General features: G+C 49.6%; 1 protein-coding gene across 10 annotated transcripts in view; it reads left to right on the forward strand.

Moving 5' to 3' along the window:
• The first annotated feature begins 205 nt into the window (after positions 1–205).
• Fgfr1 (fibroblast growth factor receptor 1) overlaps positions 206–20254 on the forward strand; it is a 61917-nt gene continuing 41868 nt past the window's right edge. For 7 of the 10 annotated variants that reach the window (XM_021169257.2, XM_029480645.1, XM_029480646.1 and 4 more), the window contains exons 1-3: positions 206–268; positions 654–793; positions 18797–18975. In XM_021169257.2, the coding sequence (XP_021024916.1) occupies positions 18885–18975 (91 nt within the window). In that variant the 5' untranslated portion in view covers positions 206–268; positions 654–793; positions 18797–18884. Of the gene's footprint in view, positions 269–653; positions 794–5592; positions 5822–18796; positions 18976–20254 lie in introns of those variants that run through there. The other 3 variants (XM_029480644.1, XM_029480643.1, XM_021169255.2) reach the window with 3 other exon arrangements.

The raw sequence follows: 20254 nt of genomic DNA on the forward strand, positions 1-20254 counted from the left end.
TTTGTCCCTAGGCAGAGGCCTTAGAACTCATCCACCCCCCCCACCCCACCCCCAGGGCTTCTCAGAAATGCAAATTGTTTGCTCTGTCACCTTTTTAGTCGCTTGGCCTTGGATGAATTGTTGGCTTTAACTGGGAAAGGTTTGTAAGTGGGAGGAAGGGAAACTTTGGAAATCCAGAGGACAAAAGGCCAACCTGCCTTCAGTAAGCATCCTGAAGGGAGGTGAAAAAAAACCAGACCGGAGACCAAGGTTGTACAGATTCATTGAGGTCTGTATAAGCCTCCTTTTCCATTCATGTTTTTGTTTTCTTGTTTCACAGTAAAACCTGTAACAAAGGGGACTGTTTATCTTGGGGTGCCAAAAGGAAGGGTCAGCAAGTGTGGAAAATATCCTTTTCTGCCACTGCTGTTGGAGAAAGGAATTTCAACAGGGGTGTAGGTAGAGAGTGGATAGTAAAGCCACACAGAATCCAGAAAGTAGGCTCCAAAAGTGATGGCTTGAGCCAAAACAAAGTTCCTGGGCTTAAACGGAATAAAAAACACCCGGATTGATAGTGTACCTACTGCGTGCTAGGCACCACGCCAGCTGCATTGTTGCAGTATCTCATCTAATCCTTTCAACAGTCTCAAGAAATTACTCTTGGGATCTTCAAGGTACCATCGTGGAAACGGAACTGGCAAGAACACAAGCAAGAAGGCGTGGCAGATCCGGAACCCACACTCAAAAGTGACCTAATGTCAACCTAACCCATCCTCCCATGTGTCTCTGAGTCTGCTTTCCTCCACCATTTCAGGTAAGTCTGCATGTTTGCTTGGCGTCTCTCAAAAGTTCAGGCATCTCTTCCTTTCCTAATCTGTTCTCTTGGAGGCAGAGCCTGACACACAGATGTCCTCCGTCTCCGAGAATGAATGTGGCAGCTCCCTTTCCCGATTGCTCTCACAGCATCCAAAACGAACCTTAAGTTATTTACAAAAACACCATGCCAAACAAGATTCTGCCCCTCCGTCCCTCACTGATGCTACACTAGGGACAGCCAAGGGTTACCAAATGGCGGCCAGATGGTAACTGGCTGCTGTCCCTAACTCCAGGAGCCTGGGGCAAAAGGCACAAGCGGCCCACCTGCTACCCAGGGCCTGTGAACCAGCCACTTTTAAATGGAGAGCCAAGCAGTTCTCTGCTCTTGCATCCCTCTCCTGCGACGACGGCTCTCCCAGCTAGCCCGGCCAGTTCCCAGCCTTCCAGGGACTCCAGCCGGCTGGGCTGGGCTTGGTGGGCCTGAGAGCCCAGCCTCTGCTTCCTCCCTCCCAACCAGGGAGCACTGATGGCCGGATCAGGAGGGGGTGATCGGCCATGATGGGCACAGTTGATTCCTGAGTTAACAGCCCGGAGAGAGCCTGGCTCTATAGAAGTTCTGCCTTCCTGCTAGAACCTGCGAGGCAGAGGGAAGGCTCTGCAGACGTGTTCCTAAACAAAGAAGGCAGCCGGGGCTTTGGGGAAAGCTCCGTTTCCCCCACTTGTATTCAGCACCGCTCCCCTCCTCCCACCGATCCCAGAGGCAGCAGTCCCCTGGTTATCTCTGGTTCTGAAGCGCAGGGGCCTTTGTCCCCCTCTCTGCCGACCCACCGGCAAGGCGAGGGGCCAACAAACCTTTCCTGAACTTGCTAGCTCTTTGTTATCTCAGAGGGAAGATTACGTTTCCCGGTAAAGAGGCAACTGCTAGGAGCCCTCTCCCTCCTTGCAGATCCAGGGCCCCGCCGCGGTCGCCCCACCCTGTGGCCTGCGGCGTCCTCCGAACTGCCCCGGGGACTAGCTCCTGCAGAGCCGCAGCCCCTCTTGGAGCCGGGAGGGAGTGCCACAGCCCTGGAGCAACGCTGCAAGGCGGGGAAAGCAGGCTCCCTGGCTGGATCTGCGATCTGTCTCCTCTGGGTCTGTCACCTTCCCCAGTCCGGCCTCTCTAGCTGTTTCCCGGAGAGCAGGTGGATAGAGCCGAATTGGCTACTCTTATCTACCCTGACACTGTAAAGGAATCTTTTAACTGTGTCAAAGTCTGCGCCTCAACACCAAATAGGCACGTGGGTCTTCTTTTCTGGTTACAGCAAGGACACATTCTGGTAATATGCATATGCATATCACCAAGTCACATACCCAGCCCTGTGCTGTATTAAAATCCTCTTGTTTTAGATGGGCCTGGGAGTACAGGCCTGAAACCCTGCTTTGTGAAAGGTTGTTGTAGAAGTTTGATGCTCGCCTGACTGCCTTAGTAAGACCGTGTCTCTAAATAAATAAAGATCTTTTTTTGGTCAGAAGAACTGCTGAGATGAAGTGTAATGCTCCGTCCTTAGGAACAGTGGACAAATGTAGTTGGCCCTGGGTAGTCAGTTCTGCATTTTCCATGACTCCCCTTCCCCACAATTACCCAAGTGGTAAGGTTTCTTTCTCTGGTAACGTAAGGATCTATGATTTGTCAAAGAATAATACTCCATACTCTGGACTCAAATAGTATGTAAACGTAAAGAGTGTTTTATTCTGTAGTAGTCTAGTTGGGGTCATGGGAGCATGACCAAGATAGACAACCAAGTGTGCTTGCAGGCCTGATTTAAAGTACATCAGGGCATTCCAGGGGTAGGTGACCTTTATCTTGTTCTATCTCTAGAGACATCCCATTACCAGGGCTTGGGGGCTGTCAGTGTTGTTGGGGAGATCTGGAAACTGTTGTTGACTGATTGTCCTTGCCTCAGACCAGCTTCTGAGGCCTAGACTTGCCTGGACTTACCCAGTTCTTAAAAACAGAGATGCAGGCCTAGTCTCCTGAACTGTCAATTTAAAGCCCGTCATAGAGTCAGCCTAGCCTTCTCAGTAACCCAGGTTTCTCACATGCAGCTGTTCCCCAAACAACAGATCTATAGAAAACTCTTGAGATAGATGAGATCTAGAAAAGATCTAGAAAACTCTTGAGATAGATGAGATAGATTCATGGGACCACTGTCTTAGAATAGTTCTGCAGCTTGCTGGAGAGAACCCACAAAATAAAAAAGACAGCTAGTAAAACTATGCTAAATATCAAATCAGTAGATACAGTGGGAGGCAGAAACACCTCCAGGTGGCTGGGCCGAGGCAGAGAAGGCTGTTTGGTAGCTTCTATGAGAGAATAATTGGGACCAGACTAAAAGCCAAGGGACTGAACAGGGCAAGGATATTGTTATGTGGGTAATAACTCTTAAATATTGGCTGGTGTTCATTTATTCCACAGAGTCATTTCTGTTTTTTATTTATTTTTTGTTCAAAAATACTTTCTGAATATTTACTTCCTAGGCACTCAATAAATGTATTCTCTCTTTACCCCTCCTCCAAATTTGAACCCAGATCATTTTGTATATACTAAGCACACTCAGTTAAACATCAAGCTATGGTGGGTGTGGTGGTGTCTTACAAACTGTTGTCTCAGTAGGCAAGAGGCAAAAGGTGGGAGAGTCTTTGAGTTTGAGGCTATGTAGTGATTATATGCTACCCTGGGCTACAGCATAAAACTATCTCTAAAAGCAAAGACAAAACAAACAAACAAAAAAACAATCCAATACACCAATAAACTCATCAATAGCCCTTCTTCTTTTTCCTCCACCCTTTACTGGAGATAAACAAATGTGGTAATATCCCGTAGCTTCCATTTTTTCACCTGGTGGTCACATAGAAAACTGTCTTAGAAACTCTTAGTCTTCAATGTGGAGGGAAGAGTTGGGTCGTTTGGTATTCAAGCTGTCCTGGCTTGCTCTGTGGAAGAATAGAACAGTCCTCCTCATGATGGCTTTCACGTGTGTGACCCTTTTGGCACACTTACATTCATTCAGTCTGCTTCTCCTGGGGGAGACCCATAGAGGGACTAGATCTTATCAGATTCGTGACATGCCCAAAGTCTTTGAGTGGTGGAATTCACACCTAGTGTGACATATTCCACCCTTCCAGTGCTCCCCAAGTAGACATCACATCACAGTCACCAGGAAAATTTGCAGAGCCCCCACCCCACTGCTATGCAGCAAACCAACAGGCACCAACCACCTAATCAGGTCTAGAGTGTGCTGGAATCAAAGCACTGTCTTCCAGCTAAGCTGCATCGCCAGCCCGTGTGTGTGATTTGTTTGAGACAGGGTCTGTAAGCACAGGCTGTCGTCTCAGTTCCTATGTGGCCACCGGTGATCTTAAGTCTCTGACCCTCCAGGGCTAGGATTGCATGTGTACATCATCATTTTAGACTGCTGGAAAGTGAGCTCCTGCAACGAGGCGAAGGCCCCACTAGCTGTCTCAGAATTGTTAGCATGCTTCATCAAAACATGGGGATTTCTCATGTCCAAGCAGGACCAAAAATTTGTATTTTTTAACACTCTCAATATGATTCACGTCCACTGGACTCATTGGATTAAAGAGCCACCGATTAACCTCTCTGTGGAGGGACCTGGTGAGAAGGGCCTTTCAGTGATTTTCTTTGAGGTTCATAGTATACTGTGGAGGCTCTGGTTTGACTCTGATTAATTCCTAAGGCAAACAAAACAAAACAAGCAAGCAAGTAAACAAACACCCCCTCCCCCAATCCGAAAAAAACAAAACAAAAACCCCTCCTCTCTTCGGTTGCTTCCTGAAAGCTGGTGATTTCTAAGGCTATCATGAACAGCACTGTAGAATTTGCAGGGTCCATTCCAGAGTGAACCACAAAACCTAAATTATGTGGCTGGGGAAAGTTGAGATCCAAGGAAAGGGTCTGAGGGGGAAAGTCAACCGATCCATCAATAAAAACAGTTCGTATATTGTGAGCTATGTGAGGGTCCTATTTATTCCTTTTAGAGACTGGAAACCCGAGATTTAGAGCACGAAAATCATACCCCAAGGCACAGAGATAACCAAAGACCAAGTTGCCAAGTGCAACCTCAAAATTATAGCCAGTCACCCGCCCCTCCCCACCCTCCACTCCTGTCCCCAAATCGCTGATCTACCCACAGTCTGAAATTTGGGCGCCTTCCAGGCGAAAACTCAAGTCAGACCAGATTGTAGAGCAGTTCTGCTCGCTCCAGGCTTCTCCCGGGCTGCGGCTTGAGAACTACAAGGCCCAGCAGGCAACTGCAAGGGGAGGAGGAGGAGGAGGTGGGACTAGCGCCGGGTGGGAGTGAGAGAGCGAGCCCTCGCGCCTCGCCGGCGCACAGCGCTCGGAGCGCTCCTGCGGGTACTTTGGCGGGGCTCTCCGCTGCGGGCGGTGCCGAACGGGAGCCGGAACGCCGGTGCAGCCGCTGCGTGCAGAGGACCCGGGCTGCGCAGGGAAGCGGGGCCGCGACGTCCGGACTGGACAGAGACTGTGCTTAGCGCATTGCGGCGACCTCGCCTTTCCCGGCCGCGAGCGCGCGCCGCAGCTGGAAAAGCAGCGGAGACCGAGGACTTTTCTCAGGTCCCAGGGGCGCACCACAGCCGTGCTGCAGTCAATGCACGCCGGAGCCCCAGGAGGGGTGATGGAACTCGGGCTGCCAGAAGCCTGAGACACCGCCACCGCCGCCGCTGCGTACTGGAGAGCGGGGGGCGCACGATCTGGGGACCCCGGGCGGCGGACCCGAGCCCTCCCCCCCGCCCCGCCTCCGGGGCACCAGCTTCGGCTCCATTGTTCCCGCCCGGGCTGGAGGCGCCGGGCTCGGAGTGCCGCTGGGAGTCGTGCCTCGGCCGCAGAGCCCTCGAGACCCCATCAGGATCTGAACGGAGCCCGGAGACGAGCGGCCGGAGCGCAAGACACAGACACCCGCCGCGCCACGGCGAGCTCTCCAGAGGCGGGACCGCAGCGCCAAGTGAGGTAAGAGTCGCCGGCGCCCGCAGAGCCGGCTGGCTGGGCGTCCCGAGCGGCCCCCGCGCTTCGCCAGTCGCAGCCCGCGCCTCCCTCCTCCAATCCCCCCCTCCGACTCCGCTCCCTCCCCGGCGCCCCTGTCCCTCCTCCCTCGGCCAGTGTCGCTGCCCGCGCCCCCTCCCCGCGCGCGGGGCCCGCTGCTGCTGCCCGCTGCCCAACTTTTCCGCCAACTCGCGCTCCGGAGCTAGCGAGGAGGCTGCTGCGCTCCGAGTCCAGACCCCGACCCTCTCGGCCCAGGAGAAGGCGGCGGAAGCTGTGTGTTCCCTATTGGGGAGGAGGGCGGGAATGGGCCGGGAGGTGGAGGGGGTGTGTGTGTGTGTGTGTGTGTGTGTGTGTATACACATCATCTATCTTTTGGTCCTCTTGAGGATTCACCCCGTTTCAGGCGGTGGCTTTAAGCTCAACACCCTACATCTGGGATCTTTTCAAGTGTTTTCCTACCTCCGGGCAAGTCTGGGGTCCAGGTTGGGGGGTTGAGGAGGAAAGGAAGTGGCGGGGAACGCTAGCTTGTCTTGGAATAGGTTTGAAGGAGGTGTCGTCACCAAATGGCTGAATCGGCTTTAGCGGAGAGCGAGCAAAGATTCCCCCCTTTTGAGGGGTGATGGTGGCGGCGGCGATGTTCTATTCTATCTTAGACTTAGAGGACTCTTGAAGGGGTCTGGAGAAGCGGGGGGTGGGGGGTCTCGGGCTCTGGATCGTTCTGGGACGTGGAGGAAATGAGGAGAGCTTGTCCGGTGCGGAGGAGCCCTCTTTTGCCCGCTTGTTGCTTCTCTGGCCCAGACCCCCTCTCCACACCTCCTGCGCCTCCTCTTGTGGTGTCTCCGGCGGGGTAAGACAACCTAGTACTCATATTTTTAGAGGAATTTACTGACTTTTTAAAATATATAGATGGGGTTTGTAATAATCAGTTACCCACCCAGTGAGGCAGCCGGACACCTTGGGAGTGCAGGAGGGAGTTCTCTTTCTCTGGGCCTAGAAGCTATTAACTCATTTGCAAAGCATTTCGACGGCGTTTTTCTCCCCCACCCCACCCCCCATTTCCCAGATGTAGCTGCCGCATCTGGTTCCGTTTCACCCTACACGGGTACACCGCAGCCACATTATTAAACATCCCTCTTCCTCCCCTCCCCCTCCTAAATTAAAACTGAGATTCTTTAGCACCACCGCCACCACCACCACCCTTTAAAATTTCTTGAGACGTGGAGCCGAGGCTTTGGGATTGGAAGAGAAAAGCAAGTTATAGATCCCAAAGTGGTTTTGGATTCCTTCACTCTCTTGCTGGTGGCGGAGGATGGGGAGGTGCGGGGAGGGGGGCGGTGTTTAAGAATCTCTGGACCCTCTTGGGAGCCGCTTGCTTACGAGAGGTGGCCTTTGTCGGTGGGTCTGGGCCAAAATTGGCCCTGACGTGTCCTGGAACCAAGTATTGCCTCTCCCTTTAATTATAGTTGGAGCATCTGTCTCATGTGGACACCGCGGGCCCACCTATAGCCACGCGTCCAAGTCCATCTCGGGGGTTCCGTCCTCCATTTGGGGAGCAGGGTGCGACACCTGGTGCTGTAACTGCCAGAGGGACCTTGTGTTTTCAGTGAGTTTCCTGGGTTGCAGCCCTCAGAAGCTTAAAATGGAGTGTTTTTGCCGTTTAAACAATGACTACAGGGCCAGGGATGGAATGTCCACTCTTTTTTGGGGGGGGGGGCAACAAAACATCCTAAGGGTCCATCCAAAGTTAGCGGCTGGGTGGCTGGGTGGGTAGAGTTTGCCGGTGCCTCTCACCCTCTCCAGTCTTTTAAATTGAAAACACTTCTCTGGTTTCCTTCTTAGGGCGGTAGTTTTGGAGGCTGTAATGAAATCGCACTTTCCCTAGACATGGTAATTAAGGTGACTGTTTCCTTCCCAGATGTGCTCTGGCCTTCGCACCTCCGGACCATTGCTTTTTTTGGAATAGTATCTAAATTGTAGAACCATTGCCCTGAGATGGTTGAGCAAAAAGTGGCCAGTCTTCCTCCCTTGGCCAGGCTCCGGGTTTCCTCCTCTCTGGGCCTTCTTTTAAAGCTAAGTAGCTTGCCCCTGGGACCTGCCACAGTCTAGCCAATTACCCCCACGCTGGGGTGGTGTCTCTTCCTTTCAGTGACCTAAGGCCAAAGGGCTCCACTAATACCCGTCAACTGTGCCGATGGCTTGCCTCCCTCCCTAATGGCTTGTTTACATATTTCCCCAGTTGGGACACACTCTGGGGACCCAGATGACCCCAGAGTGCTGGGTGTTTGGGGACCCTGAATTGCTGTCTGGGGCTCGGTTCCAGCCGGAACAGTTACACACTTCATCAGTGACAAGCTACTTAAAATATGTTGCGTTTACCCTTAGTCATATCTGAATGTCAGCTTTTCAGTGAGTGGCAGTGGATTGAGAGCCATGTGTATTTCCAATATGAGTTTCATGGGTATTTTCATTCACAATGCGAGGTTGGAAGAACTGCTTCCTTCAGTCCCATGGTATACAGTCTTGAGAGGGTTGTTTTCCTTGGCCCCAGGCCATGAAGCCATGGTGGAAGGTTAAGTCAGTGTCCTTTGAATAGCAAGTGAAGCAGAGGGACTGAAGAAACAGAGGAGCGTCACACTTATCACCATCTCCTCACCTCTCCTCACGAGAGAGGATTAGAATACATATAGCCACCCTAAACCCCAGCTAGCTGACTTCAGAGGCGACTCCAGATGAGGGAATTGAATGGAGCATTGCGTAGGCAAGACACCAATCTTGGAGACCAAGACAATCCACGGAGTGCACTGATAGCCATCCTCTCTTTGCTTATTTGTGATACTCACTCCATGCACGGCTCTTAAAAGCTTGTTCCAAAAAAAAAAAAAGAAAGAAAGCTTTGTTCCTGGGAACTTGGGGCTTAGCAACTAGTGTCTCTGAATGCTTTTTTATTTCACGTTCATTTTTTTTCCTTATTAAAATCACATTTATCTACTCATCTATTTATGTGGGCACCCCAGTGCTCCAGTGGAGATCAGAGTGGAGTGCAGGAAGTGGTTCCTCTGGCTGGAGAGATGGCTCAGCCGTTAAGAGCACCACTGGCTGATCTTCCAGAGGACGCAGGTTCAATTCCCAGCGTGCACCTCAGGCAGTTCACAGGAAAGGTACTGTCTCTGAAGACACCTGCACTGGTATGCACATATCCACCACACACATATATGTGTAATATAAAATAAAGTAAAATGAAATAAAATAAAAAGGAACTTGGTTTTCTCCCACTATTGTGGGTTGGATCTAAGAGATCTAAATCAAGTTTAGCTGCAAACCCCCACCCCTTCTTTACCTGCTGAGCTATCTTGCTGGCCCCAAAGGCTCTTTTCTTGCCTCCAATTTTTGTAATCTCTTTGATCAAAATGGCTGTTGAAGGGTAACACCTGTCATCTTGATGACCTCCATGCCTCTGGGTAGAAGTCTGAGGAGCCCCAGTTCAAGGTCATCCTGCATGCTGAGTTTGAAGCTGGTTTGGACCTCCTGACGACCTTGTTTTCTTCCTGGAAAGTCTGGGCCTGAGCTACAGGAGGAAGAAGAGTTTGGATGGACTGTGATGTCTTGTGAAAAGGCCACACTCCTGTCACTTGGGAGGAGTTTCATTTCCTCTTGGGAAATTTGTCTTGCAGGTCTCCCCTTCTCCAGGGTTCTGGAAAGGGTCGGAATGCACGGTGAGGAGGCCAGGTGTGGAACTTTAGAAAAGGTGCTGGTGTTTCCAGAGGGGGGATTAAGTGCCTCCTATGAGTTAGGATATTGCCCCCCACCCCTAATTCACACACACACACACACACACACACACATTGCCCCCCACCCCTAATTCACACACACACACACACACACACACACACACACACACACACACACACCCCACCTCCAGTTTGCATTGGCTTTAAATAGAAATTCTTAGCTTACTACCATCCCTCCAAGAAGAAGTCCCAACCCCCCAGCCCCCAAGCCTGGAGATTTAAATAATGTTCACCTGAGTAAGGAATTCCAAGATTACACTGGTAACACTGGACACCTGTGCTACGTCCTGTCTTCAGCAGCTAAGCTGTTGTTTCACTTGCTGTGTTCTTGTTACTGTTTGTTTTTTAGACTTAGGTGTACATGTATGTATGCGGATCACACGCATTTCTGACCCCTGATGCATTTAGAAGGGGGTGGTGTTAGGTCCCCTGAAACTAGAGTTACAAATGGTTTTGAGCCACCTGGTGCTGCTGGGGACTAGACCCAGTTCATCTTTAAGAGCAGCAGGTACTTCTATCTGTTGAACCTTCTCTCCAGTCCCTGGGTTTTTTTTTTTGTTTGTTTGTTTGTTTTGTTTTGTTTTTTGTTTTTGAGTCTGGTTTTCATAGCCCTCAAGGCCAGCAGCTTGAGATACTCCTGCCCGAGCTTCCTGAGTGTGAGGTGGTAGACAGGCTCCATGCCCCCATACAATTACTAATTTTTCGATATAAAAGACATTTAGATACTTTTTACATATGCAAACAAACNCCCCCCCCCCCTCCTTTGTTTTGTTTCCGTAGTGTTGGGGCTCACCCAGGGTATATTGCTCTTGCTAGGCAAATAGTTTTACTCCGGAGCTAAACTTTTTTCAATGTGGATACTTTGTAACAGAGATGCAAAATAAGCTAGGCCACTCTCTATAGAGAAAGCCTAGTCCTCACTCTTGGGTGTGTCTTTCAGAAAGCCCATTTCCTTCTTTTAACCCCCGTTGCTTAAAATATTTTTAATAAACCAAACTTCTTCATAAAACATGCAAGCATTGCATTTCTTTTTATTTTATTTTTATCTATATGTATATGTCTGTGTGCGAATGTGAACTTGTGCCGCCGAACTCAGAACTGAACTCACTAGACCCGAGTGATGGTCTTCAGCTAAGGCAGCCAGCAAGGCTGAGAGAGCTGCAGCTCCACAATTAGCATTTCTTTTGTTCCAGTGTCAATTTTGTGAGCAAAGCTACCCCTAGTGTTTAAAAATGTTTATTAAAAGCACTGTGAGTGGAAAGTTCCCTCTATTGTTTAGTACCTTTTATTTTTACCTAAAGGGAGTCATACTTCTGTACCATAGTCCTCAAATCTGGGACCTCAGTATGTTTAGAACATTCCTCTGTTGGTATTGTGGGTAGTTAGCATGGGGAACTGGCTGTGGCTCCCCCGCCCAAAGTCTCTTCTTTTTCCTTGGATATATGCGGGTTGAGAGCCTTGATTCCAGAAGCACATGCCCTGTTGGCAGTCAAAGAATTTCAGACTCCAAGATATTTGGGATCTCACACGTGGGGCTTACTGGCAAAGCCTATCCAAATGTTCTGACATCCAAACAACTATATCTGAACCATGGAAGGTTCCAGACATTTCCCAAAGAGGGTCCTGGGTCTGGGATTGTTTCTTCTAGGCTCACTTGCCTTTTGTCCCACTCTAACATGGATGCTCCATCTCCTGTGTATATCCCCACCTCCCATTCTGAGGGTAGGATGAAAGGCAGGTAGGCACCAATCCTGCTTCACGGAAGCCCACAGGTTTTTCCAGTGTCTTAGAGTTTCTGTTGCTTCTGTTGCTGGGATGAAACACCATGACCAAAAGCACCTTGGGGAAGAATGGGTTGATTTTTATCTTACCCTTCCAGGTTACTGCCCATTGCTGAGGGAACCAGGGACGGATGGAGCCACAGAGGGGTGCTGCTAACTGGCTTGCTCCTCTGCTTTGCCTGCTTTCTTCTAGCTCCCAGGACCACCCACCCAGGGGTGGCACTGGACACAGTGAGCTGGGCCTGCCCACATCAATCACCAATCAAGCAAATTCTCTGTAGGCCTGCAGACAGGCCACTCTGCTGGGGCATTTTTCTCTGTTGAGGTTCCCTCTTCCAAATGACTCTAGGTTGTGTCAAGTTGACATAAAACTAGCCAGGATGCCTGGGGAGAGAAGAAAGGGGGACATGGGGACATGACCAGTAAGTTGATGAGTTGACCTAGGCACCCTGGGACAGGGGCTGTTGATTTATACGGAAATCAGAGGACTGGGCTGAAGAGCTAGAAGGCCTCTGGAAGCAGAGCTTTGTGACCTAATTGTGGGGATCTAGTTGCAAGAGGGACACTGGCTCAGACCCCCAAATGCAATGGGAGCCTCCTTAAGTTTCGGGGCAGTAGTATTCTCATTTGGAAGTCTATGAGAAGAAACAGGTGAAATCCACTTTAAATGTATTTGTTTAGATTTTAAGAATACATTGTATTTATAGCAGGTCTATGTATGTATATGATATTATTGCTATTTCTAAAATATCCTTTTACATGGAGTCAATATGAAAATTCGGAATTGCTGGCAATTCAATTGAACCAACAGCTTCAAGCATGCTAAAGTACACACTGTATCTGGTCCCAATATTTAAAAAAAAATGGTTAAGATATTTTACGTTTTTTTCCCCTGTGTTGATGGCTGAGTTCTGTTTTTCACTCTCATTCACCCCAGTTGGCAGGGACCATATTTCAATAGCTCAACAGCTGCAGTGTGGCCTGGAGCCACCAGATTTGCCAACTAGGTCTAGAGTGTTAGGGCTGTGAGGCTGGAGGGTGGGAAGTACCTGTGCGAAGCGAGGAAGTTCGTGTTCTGTAGGGGAGTGTGGTCCAGGAGAGACTCAGAATACAAGGAGTTTGGGGTCTGGAGAGACGGCTCAGTGGTTAAGAGCATTGGCTGCTCTTTCCGAGAATCTGGGCTTGGTTCCCAGCACCCCCACATGGCGAGGCTCACAATCTGTAATTCCAGTTTCAGCGGGATCGGATGCTCTCTTCTGTTCTCTAAAGGCACACACGGGGATACACAGACGTACAAGCAGGCAAAACAGCTATATACATAAAAGAATATAAGTTTAAAAGTAATTTTTTTTTAAATACAAGTTTACGATTCTTTCTTCTGTTAGCCTAGTATTATAGAGAGAAGGCGCTTCACTGTGCTTGCCATGCGTACACACGTGAACGTGTATACATGTAACCACCTGTGATGTGGGAAGACAAATGTTCAGGTCTCCTTCAGCTGGGAACCAATGCCCAGGTTAAGGAACTGTCCCGTGGGTCAGTGTCGTGAATAAAAGTGTTTGTTGACTGCCTTCTAGAGAACAGGGAGATGGAGAACTAGGGGCTGAAGAGATGGCTCAGCTGTTAAGAGCACACACTGTCCCTCAGGAAGACCAGGGTTCATCTCCCAGGACCAACATCAAGTGGCTCATGCCACTTTATACCAGGGAATATGATGCCCTCTCTCCTTGACTTCTTGGGTACCCATATACGTATGACACACAGTCACAACACACATGCACACACACATACACGCGCACACGCGCATGCACAAAGAAAATTTTTAGGAGAAAGATGAGAAGGTGGGTGTGGACCCTAGCACTTAGGAGGCAGAGGCAGGTGGTTCTCTTGAGTTCGAGAGCAGCCAGATCTACAGAGTGAGTTACAGGATAGCCTGGACTACACAGAGAAACCCTGTCTCATGAAAACCAAAAGAAAAAGAGAGGAAGATGAGGGAGAAGAAGAGACCATGACCTACTTGGCCCTGAAAGCACCAGCCAGTAGGTTTCGTGCATCATTTTAGACAAAGAGATCCGATGTTGTTAATAGACTCTCTAGTCCTTTCGAATTGAGGTACAAGGCTGGGTGCTCCAGGCTGACTTCCTGCTAGATGTAATGAAGCTCCTGTTGTGTAAGTTATTTAAAAGAGACCCTCTCCGTCTCTTTCACACTGTCCATTTGGTCCTTATAACCACCCAGATATCATCAGGACAGATATTTTAGCCTTCCCACAAGTATGAAAACCGAGGTAATATGATCTCAATGCTCTTCCTTGAAGATCTCTTCATCTAAGCTCTGGAATCGGGGAGCCTGGGCTGAGAGTGGAAGAACTGATGGGGTGGCAGACGTAGCACTGTGAGGAAACCTCTGTGTACACCTGGCTGTGGGTCACACCTGTCAAGCAGAGGCGATTCCTAAGGGCTACGGGGCCAGTCTTTAGGATTCCCCATCCAGTCTGGATTCGTGGTTTACGCCACCGCACGCTCTGCAGATGTGTGAGCGGTGCATTGAGTGCACCCGACAACCTTTTCATTCCTGGAGTTGGTACCAGGAGACTGAGTGTCTATAGCATCTTTGTTGTGCAATTTGAGGCCCAGAGGGTAGAAGAGGGGGGGGGCAGGAGGGACTCTTGTACCTGTTTTGGACATGAGTCAGGGGGAAGGTGCCAGACTACTCTCAGAATAGTCTCAGGTGTCTGAAGAGCATTCATCACCGGGGATGAAAGAAGGTGTGTACAGCCAGCCCACACCTAGCAAGAGGTAGGTGGGCAGATGTCTCAGGGGACAGAGTGACAGGTGGAAGCTGCGGTCTGCTGGAGTATAATCAGTCATCTCATGGTGACACCTGCTCCTCCTACCCATCCTTTGTTGATACTAAGGACTTAGTATTCAGGGTTACCCTGGGATTCGGGGTTTTGTTGTCCAGTGTACTTCCTGGATAACGGCTATCTACACTGATTAGGTACAGCTTTGGGATCTGAGGTGTGGGTTTAGAGCATCTTCAGGCCTGAGGCTGTGCCTGACCCTGGGTCCTGAATGGCCCTGAGTGGACAGGGAACGAGGGACTTGTCATTTCCAGCATTAACTTGGATTTCTCTTTATCCTCTTAGTTTCTCTAGCGCATGGGAATCCGCCTGTGTCTGCCCACATCGGATAGAGGGCTGGTTTTTATTTTTGAATTTCCTGTGTTGGGGATGAACTCAGGACCTCTTGTATGCTGGGCGGTGATTTCTCCCCTGAGCTGTGTCCCATTTAGGTGTGGTGAAATTATTTGCGTTCTCCCACCTTGAATTAATGTCTCCCAAACCTGGGCGATCAAGTTCTAGTGTTACCAACAGCTCCATTTCCTTGGGCAAAGTTCTTAAGCTCTTGGGTTCCCGATCTCCCCCCCCCCCCGCCCCCTTCCCCATCCCAGTTTCCTTCTCTTAGCCGAGACCAGTGCTCTCCTTAGAGGCAGAGGAGGAAGAATAAAGGGAGCTTTAGAGTTATGAATGTATTTTACTTGTGTAGGCTCCACAGAACATTCAGCAAATATTCCTTCCATTTCTAACCCTTTTCCTAAATTCAGAAGGAGGAGGAAGAGGAGGAGGAGGAGGAAGAAAAGGAAAAAGAAGCTAGAAGGGAAATATTTACTTCACTTTTAGTTTAAAATTATTATTATTTTTTTTTAAGTAAGCCTTTGGAGGAAGCTAGTGGTAGTGTGCATATATTCCTCTGGCCAAGAATTTGGTTTTTTTTGGTTGTTATTTTTTTTTTTTTTTTTTTTTATTTATTATATGTAAGTACACTGTAGCTGTCTTCAGACACTCCAGAAGAGGGCACCAGATCTCGTTACGGATGGTTGTTAGCCACCATGTGGTTGCTGGGATTTGAACTCTGGACCTTTGGAAGAGCAGTCGGGTGCTCTTACCCACTGAGCCATCTCACCAGCCCCGGTTGTTATTTTTTATTTATTTATTTTTTGCCAGCCAGGATTGACTTGACTGGCTAGAGAGGGGCCCTTCTTGGTTCCGGGGAAGGCAAGGCTGAAACACCACATTAGGGCATGTTCCGGAAGCAGAGTCTCTGACTAGCTTGGATGGTTTCCTGGAGCACCGAGGACAGAAAACACCTGGGAGACAGGAGATGGTCACCCCAGTATGCAGTGGCCAGCCAGTTCTCGCCAGTTGTCATCTTATCCTTAGGACTCTCAGAAGTCGTTTTAAATTTTACCATCACAGAGCCAGTGAGATGGCTCAGTCCACATAACCCATGCAAAGGTAGAGGGGAAGAGCTGACTCTATGGAGTTGTCCTCTGACCTTTGCATGTGTGCTGTGACACAGTTACCCTGTCCCCCAGCAGTAATCCATAAAAGAAAAACATTTACAATACCAAAACATGACCATCACAAACTCGAAACGGCTCCAGGGCTGCAGAACTCACGGCTTTTGCCAGGTCCGTGTGAGCTACTTTGCCTCAGTCAGCCTCTGCATCGGCCCTTGACTGCACTTGTCTGTAGAGCCTTCCTCTCCCACTCTCCCTGACATGGCCATTCCTGGCTGTCAGATGTTAGTGTCACCACCCAAAGTCAGAGATAGCTGGATCCACCGCACAGTGTCCTGCTCTGCCTTCAAGTAGGGGTGAAGCATGTGTTCCCTGGGAGGGAGGCTGGTGGGACTGGAGGTCCTATGAGTCTTCTCCTTTTAGGGGCAAAAAAGAAAAAAAAAAAAGACCCTGGGGACCCGGGGATGGATCTCTGCGGTAGCACACTTGCTTAGCCTGTGAAAGGCCCTAGATTCTATCCCTGGTCAAACCTACCCCCTGCCCCCCACAAATGTGGTTTATAGAGTCTCCATATTCCATGTGACCTGAAGCTATGAACTAGTACTTTAACCTCCTATTTCTCACCCCCTCTTTCCCTTTCTTTCTCTCTTTCTTCCCTCTTCTTCCCCCCCCCCCCCTTTCTGTCTGTCTTCCCGGGACTCACTGTGTAGACCAGGCTAGCCTTACTCACAGAGATCTGCCTGCTCCCAGAATGCAGGGATTAACAATATGCATCATCTTTCCTTTAGTCACCTGCCCATGAAAGACGGTCTGGAGCACCTTCTGTGTCTTGACTTGTGACCCCACTCTTCACCTCTCTATTTACTCTTTATCAGAGGGATTGGTTTGTCCCGGATGGAATGAAGTCGCGTGTTGGGAAGTCAGCAGATTCCTGTCCCTTACAATGGTTGCATAATACTTAAACAAGGCTTGCTCTTTTTCTTTCTTTCTTTCTTTCTTTCTTTCTTTCTTTCTTTCTTTCTTTCTTTCTTTCTTCCTCTCTCTCTCTCGTTATTGTTTTGTTTTTTATTTTTAATTTGCACATTACCACAACTATCTACAAATAGTGTGTGTGTGTGTGTGTGTGTGTGTGTGTGTGTGTGTGTGGCAGGGGTTGAGGAGGGGATGAGTCACACTGGTCTATCTGGGGCCTAGACACCAATGGGACCCTGAGCAGCAGCAGCAGCCTCGGCCTTGCTTGGACCATAGCCTTTAGTTGGTACAGTCTGCAACCCTTGGCCGTGCAGCCATGAATCTAATCCCTGAACTTGAGTGGGTGATAAAAGCAAGTCTGCCTACCCTGTGGATGGGGCTCTTTGTCATTCAACCTCCTTAGGCTTTAGAAGGGGTTTAATGACCTCAGTGTGTGCACTTGTTGCTTCTGTATTGCTTGCCTGCATCTTAAGAGATTCATATCTTTGTGATTCGGGTTTCTTTGGAGGTGGGGGGTGGGAGGTTGAGACAATTCTCTGTGTAGCCCTGGCTGTCCTGGACTTTTCTATGTAGACTAGGTGGGCCTCAAACTCAGAGATCCCCATGCCTCTGGGACTATAGGAGTGCCCTCCACACACAACTTTCTTACCTGCGTTTCTTGATGCCATTTCTGTGCCGTTGGGGGTCGGGCTGTTTGAATGTGGTGGTTCTTGGCCTTGTCTACTTAACCGGCATCGGAAGTGCTTGGGACCTGAAACTGCACAGTGTTTTTCTTAAGCTCTTAATCACAATATGGCTTTTGGAGGCTTCCATGAAGTCCTTTCCTTTCCTTTCATAGATGAGCGAGGCTTTTATTTCAAAGAACATCATGGTGGCAGTCCTAGCCAACTTGGCCCTTAGTCTGTACTGAGAACGTTGTTGTAGAACTGCAGAGTAGAATCCAGCTTCCCAATGCTCTCACAAAATAGCTGAAGCAATCAAGTTAAAGAGAGGAGAGGTTTCTTTAACTCCGTTTTGTGGGTTTCAGTCTGGGGCTGACTGTTGCTTTTGAGCATGCCTCGTGGTGGGATGAAGGCAAGTCCTTGGAGCTCTTCGTAGTGGAGAAATCCTGCTCACCCATGACCAGGGACAGAAAGGGTGGAGAGGGATGGAAGACTGGATCTCTGTAATCCTCTTCAAGGGCATGTCCCCAGCTGACTTAAACCCTCCCAGGAGGGCTATCTCTCAAAGTGCTCTTTACCCCTTAAAGGTACCCATGGGGGAACAAGCCATATTATGGATTTAAGCCCAGTTGAGACCTGTTACCCCTGATTCAGTGTCAGGATAGGCTCAGTTCTCTTTGTACCCTAAGAAGCATCCTTCTGGGATTGTAGGAGCCAGAGGGGTCAAGAACCCCACAACATCAACCAGGGCTCATAGGGACTCAGAGTCTGAGCTGACAGTGAGGGAGCCTGCATGGTCTAATGGAAGCCCTCTGCATATGTGACAGTTGTGTAACTGTGTTTTTGTGGGATTCCTAACAGAGGGAATGGAGGCTGTTTCTGATGCTTTTGCCTGCCTGCTTTGGGAACCCTTATCCTCCTAACTGGGTTGCCCCGTCCAGCCTTAATATGAGGGGAGGTGCCTAGTTGCTGTTGTTGTTTTTAAGATTTATGTATTTATTTATTTTGTGTGTTATGAGTGCACAGTAGCTGTCTTCAGACACACCAGAAGAGGGCATCGGAGCTTATTAGGGATGGTTGTGAGCCACCATGTGGTTGCTGGGAATTGAACTCAGGACCTCTGGAAGAGCAGTCAGACTGCTGAGTCATCTCTCCGCCCCAAGGTGCCTAGTCGTATTGCATCGAGTGATATGTCATGTCTGGTTGATATCCCTGGGAAGCCTGCCCATTTCGGAAGAGAAATAGAGGAGTGGATGGGGAGGGGAAACCAGGGTCAGGATGTAATATATAAAAGAATAAATTAGTTTAAAGAAGCAGAAGCAGCAGCAGCCACCGCCGCCTTCCTGGCAGCAGGTTGACCAGGGATGCCATGCGCTCCTTTTCCCCCTCACCCCTCTCCTCTCCAGCGTCTATTTCAGCCGTTGTTTCTTTCCCCAGAGTCAGCTTGCGAAGGCAGACCACGCTCACGGTGGAATATCCATGGAGGTTCGGAGCCTTGTTACCAACCTCTAACCGCAGAACTGGGATGTGGGGCTGGAAGTGCCTGCTCTTCTGGGCTGTGCTGGTCACAGCCGCTCTCTGCACTGCCAGGCCAGCCCCAACCTTGCCCGAACAAGGTAAGATGCCAAGCGGGAGGGTCAGCTGGACCCCTGAGCTGAGGAGACAGGGTGGGCTAACTGTCGTGGAGGTGATGCAGTCAGCTGGACAGACTTCCTCTTTGGAGGAGCAAAGGGCCCCTTCCCCATACCTGGGCTGATTTGGGCTTCCTTCCATATACGGAACCAATTTTATCAGAGGCGGGGATCAATGGGGACCGCTAGCCAGAAGTGAGATTCCAGGGGAGCGCTTTCTTTCTGGGTCTTTAACTCAGATGATGAAAGATGCGAGTGACGCGAATAGAGATTTGGAGAAAGCATTCCAGAGTAAGAAGAGCTTGGCCGTGTGGCCTCTGGCTTCCAGAAAGCCGTCCCAGTGACAGATCTTCTACAAGGGCATGAGCAGTCAGTTACGAGCATGTGCCTTTTTGGACTCTGTCCTTCAGGTCTTACCTGGGGGCCTGGTGGGTAGTTTGCTTTGGAGATGGCCTGTTTAAGGGACTTGGAAAGGAACAGGAGGCAGGATGGGGATCAGGGGTCTTAGGAGGCCCCACGGGCCTGTGGTGTGTTCCCCAAAAGTTGTTCTTGCTCCTGGTGGCTTCTGAGGGACTTGGAGATTAATGTCGAGACCTTTCTGTCGTCAAAAGGCTCGAGAGTTCGTGGCTGGTCCTAGAAGGCTGCCGTCGAGTGGGTCAAAGGCTTGAGATGGCCATGCCAACCATGGCCATGCATACAGGGCTGTCCTCTAAGCTGTCAGGGATCTGTTAGCTGATCAGTGAGTGAATCTGTGCATACGAATGTGTACACAAATGGCAGTGAGAGAGGAGCAGGGTGCGGTGGCGGAAATTGACATATTCATGGTGCATTCAGTAGTAGAACCAAAGAGAGAGATGAGCAAGCACATGCTTAAGGCTCAAGGCAAGAGAGGACCTCTGTACCTATAGGGCTATAGGTATATATAGGTATATAGTTACCGTCAAACAGTGGAGAGACAATAAATATGAAGCAGACCGTTGACTTATTAAAACTTATTTATTGTATGTGTCTGAGTGCCTTGCCTGCGAGTATGTGTATATGCTTGGTGCCTGCAGAGATCAGAAGAGGGTTCGTGGAGCCTCTGGAAATGGGAGTTAAGAATGATCATGCGTTAGCCGGGCGTGGTGGAGGCAGAGGCAGAGGCAGGGGGATTTCTGAGTTCGAGGCCAGCCTGGTCTACAAAGTGAGTTCCAGGACAGCCAGGACTACATAAAGAAACTCTGTCTCAAACAAAACAAAACAAAAAAAAAAAAAAAAAAAAAAA

Source organism: Mus caroli, chromosome 8 (genome assembly GCF_900094665.2).
Source record: "Mus caroli chromosome 8, CAROLI_EIJ_v1.1, whole genome shotgun sequence".
Lineage (NCBI taxonomy): Eukaryota > Metazoa > Chordata > Mammalia > Rodentia > Muridae > Mus > Mus caroli.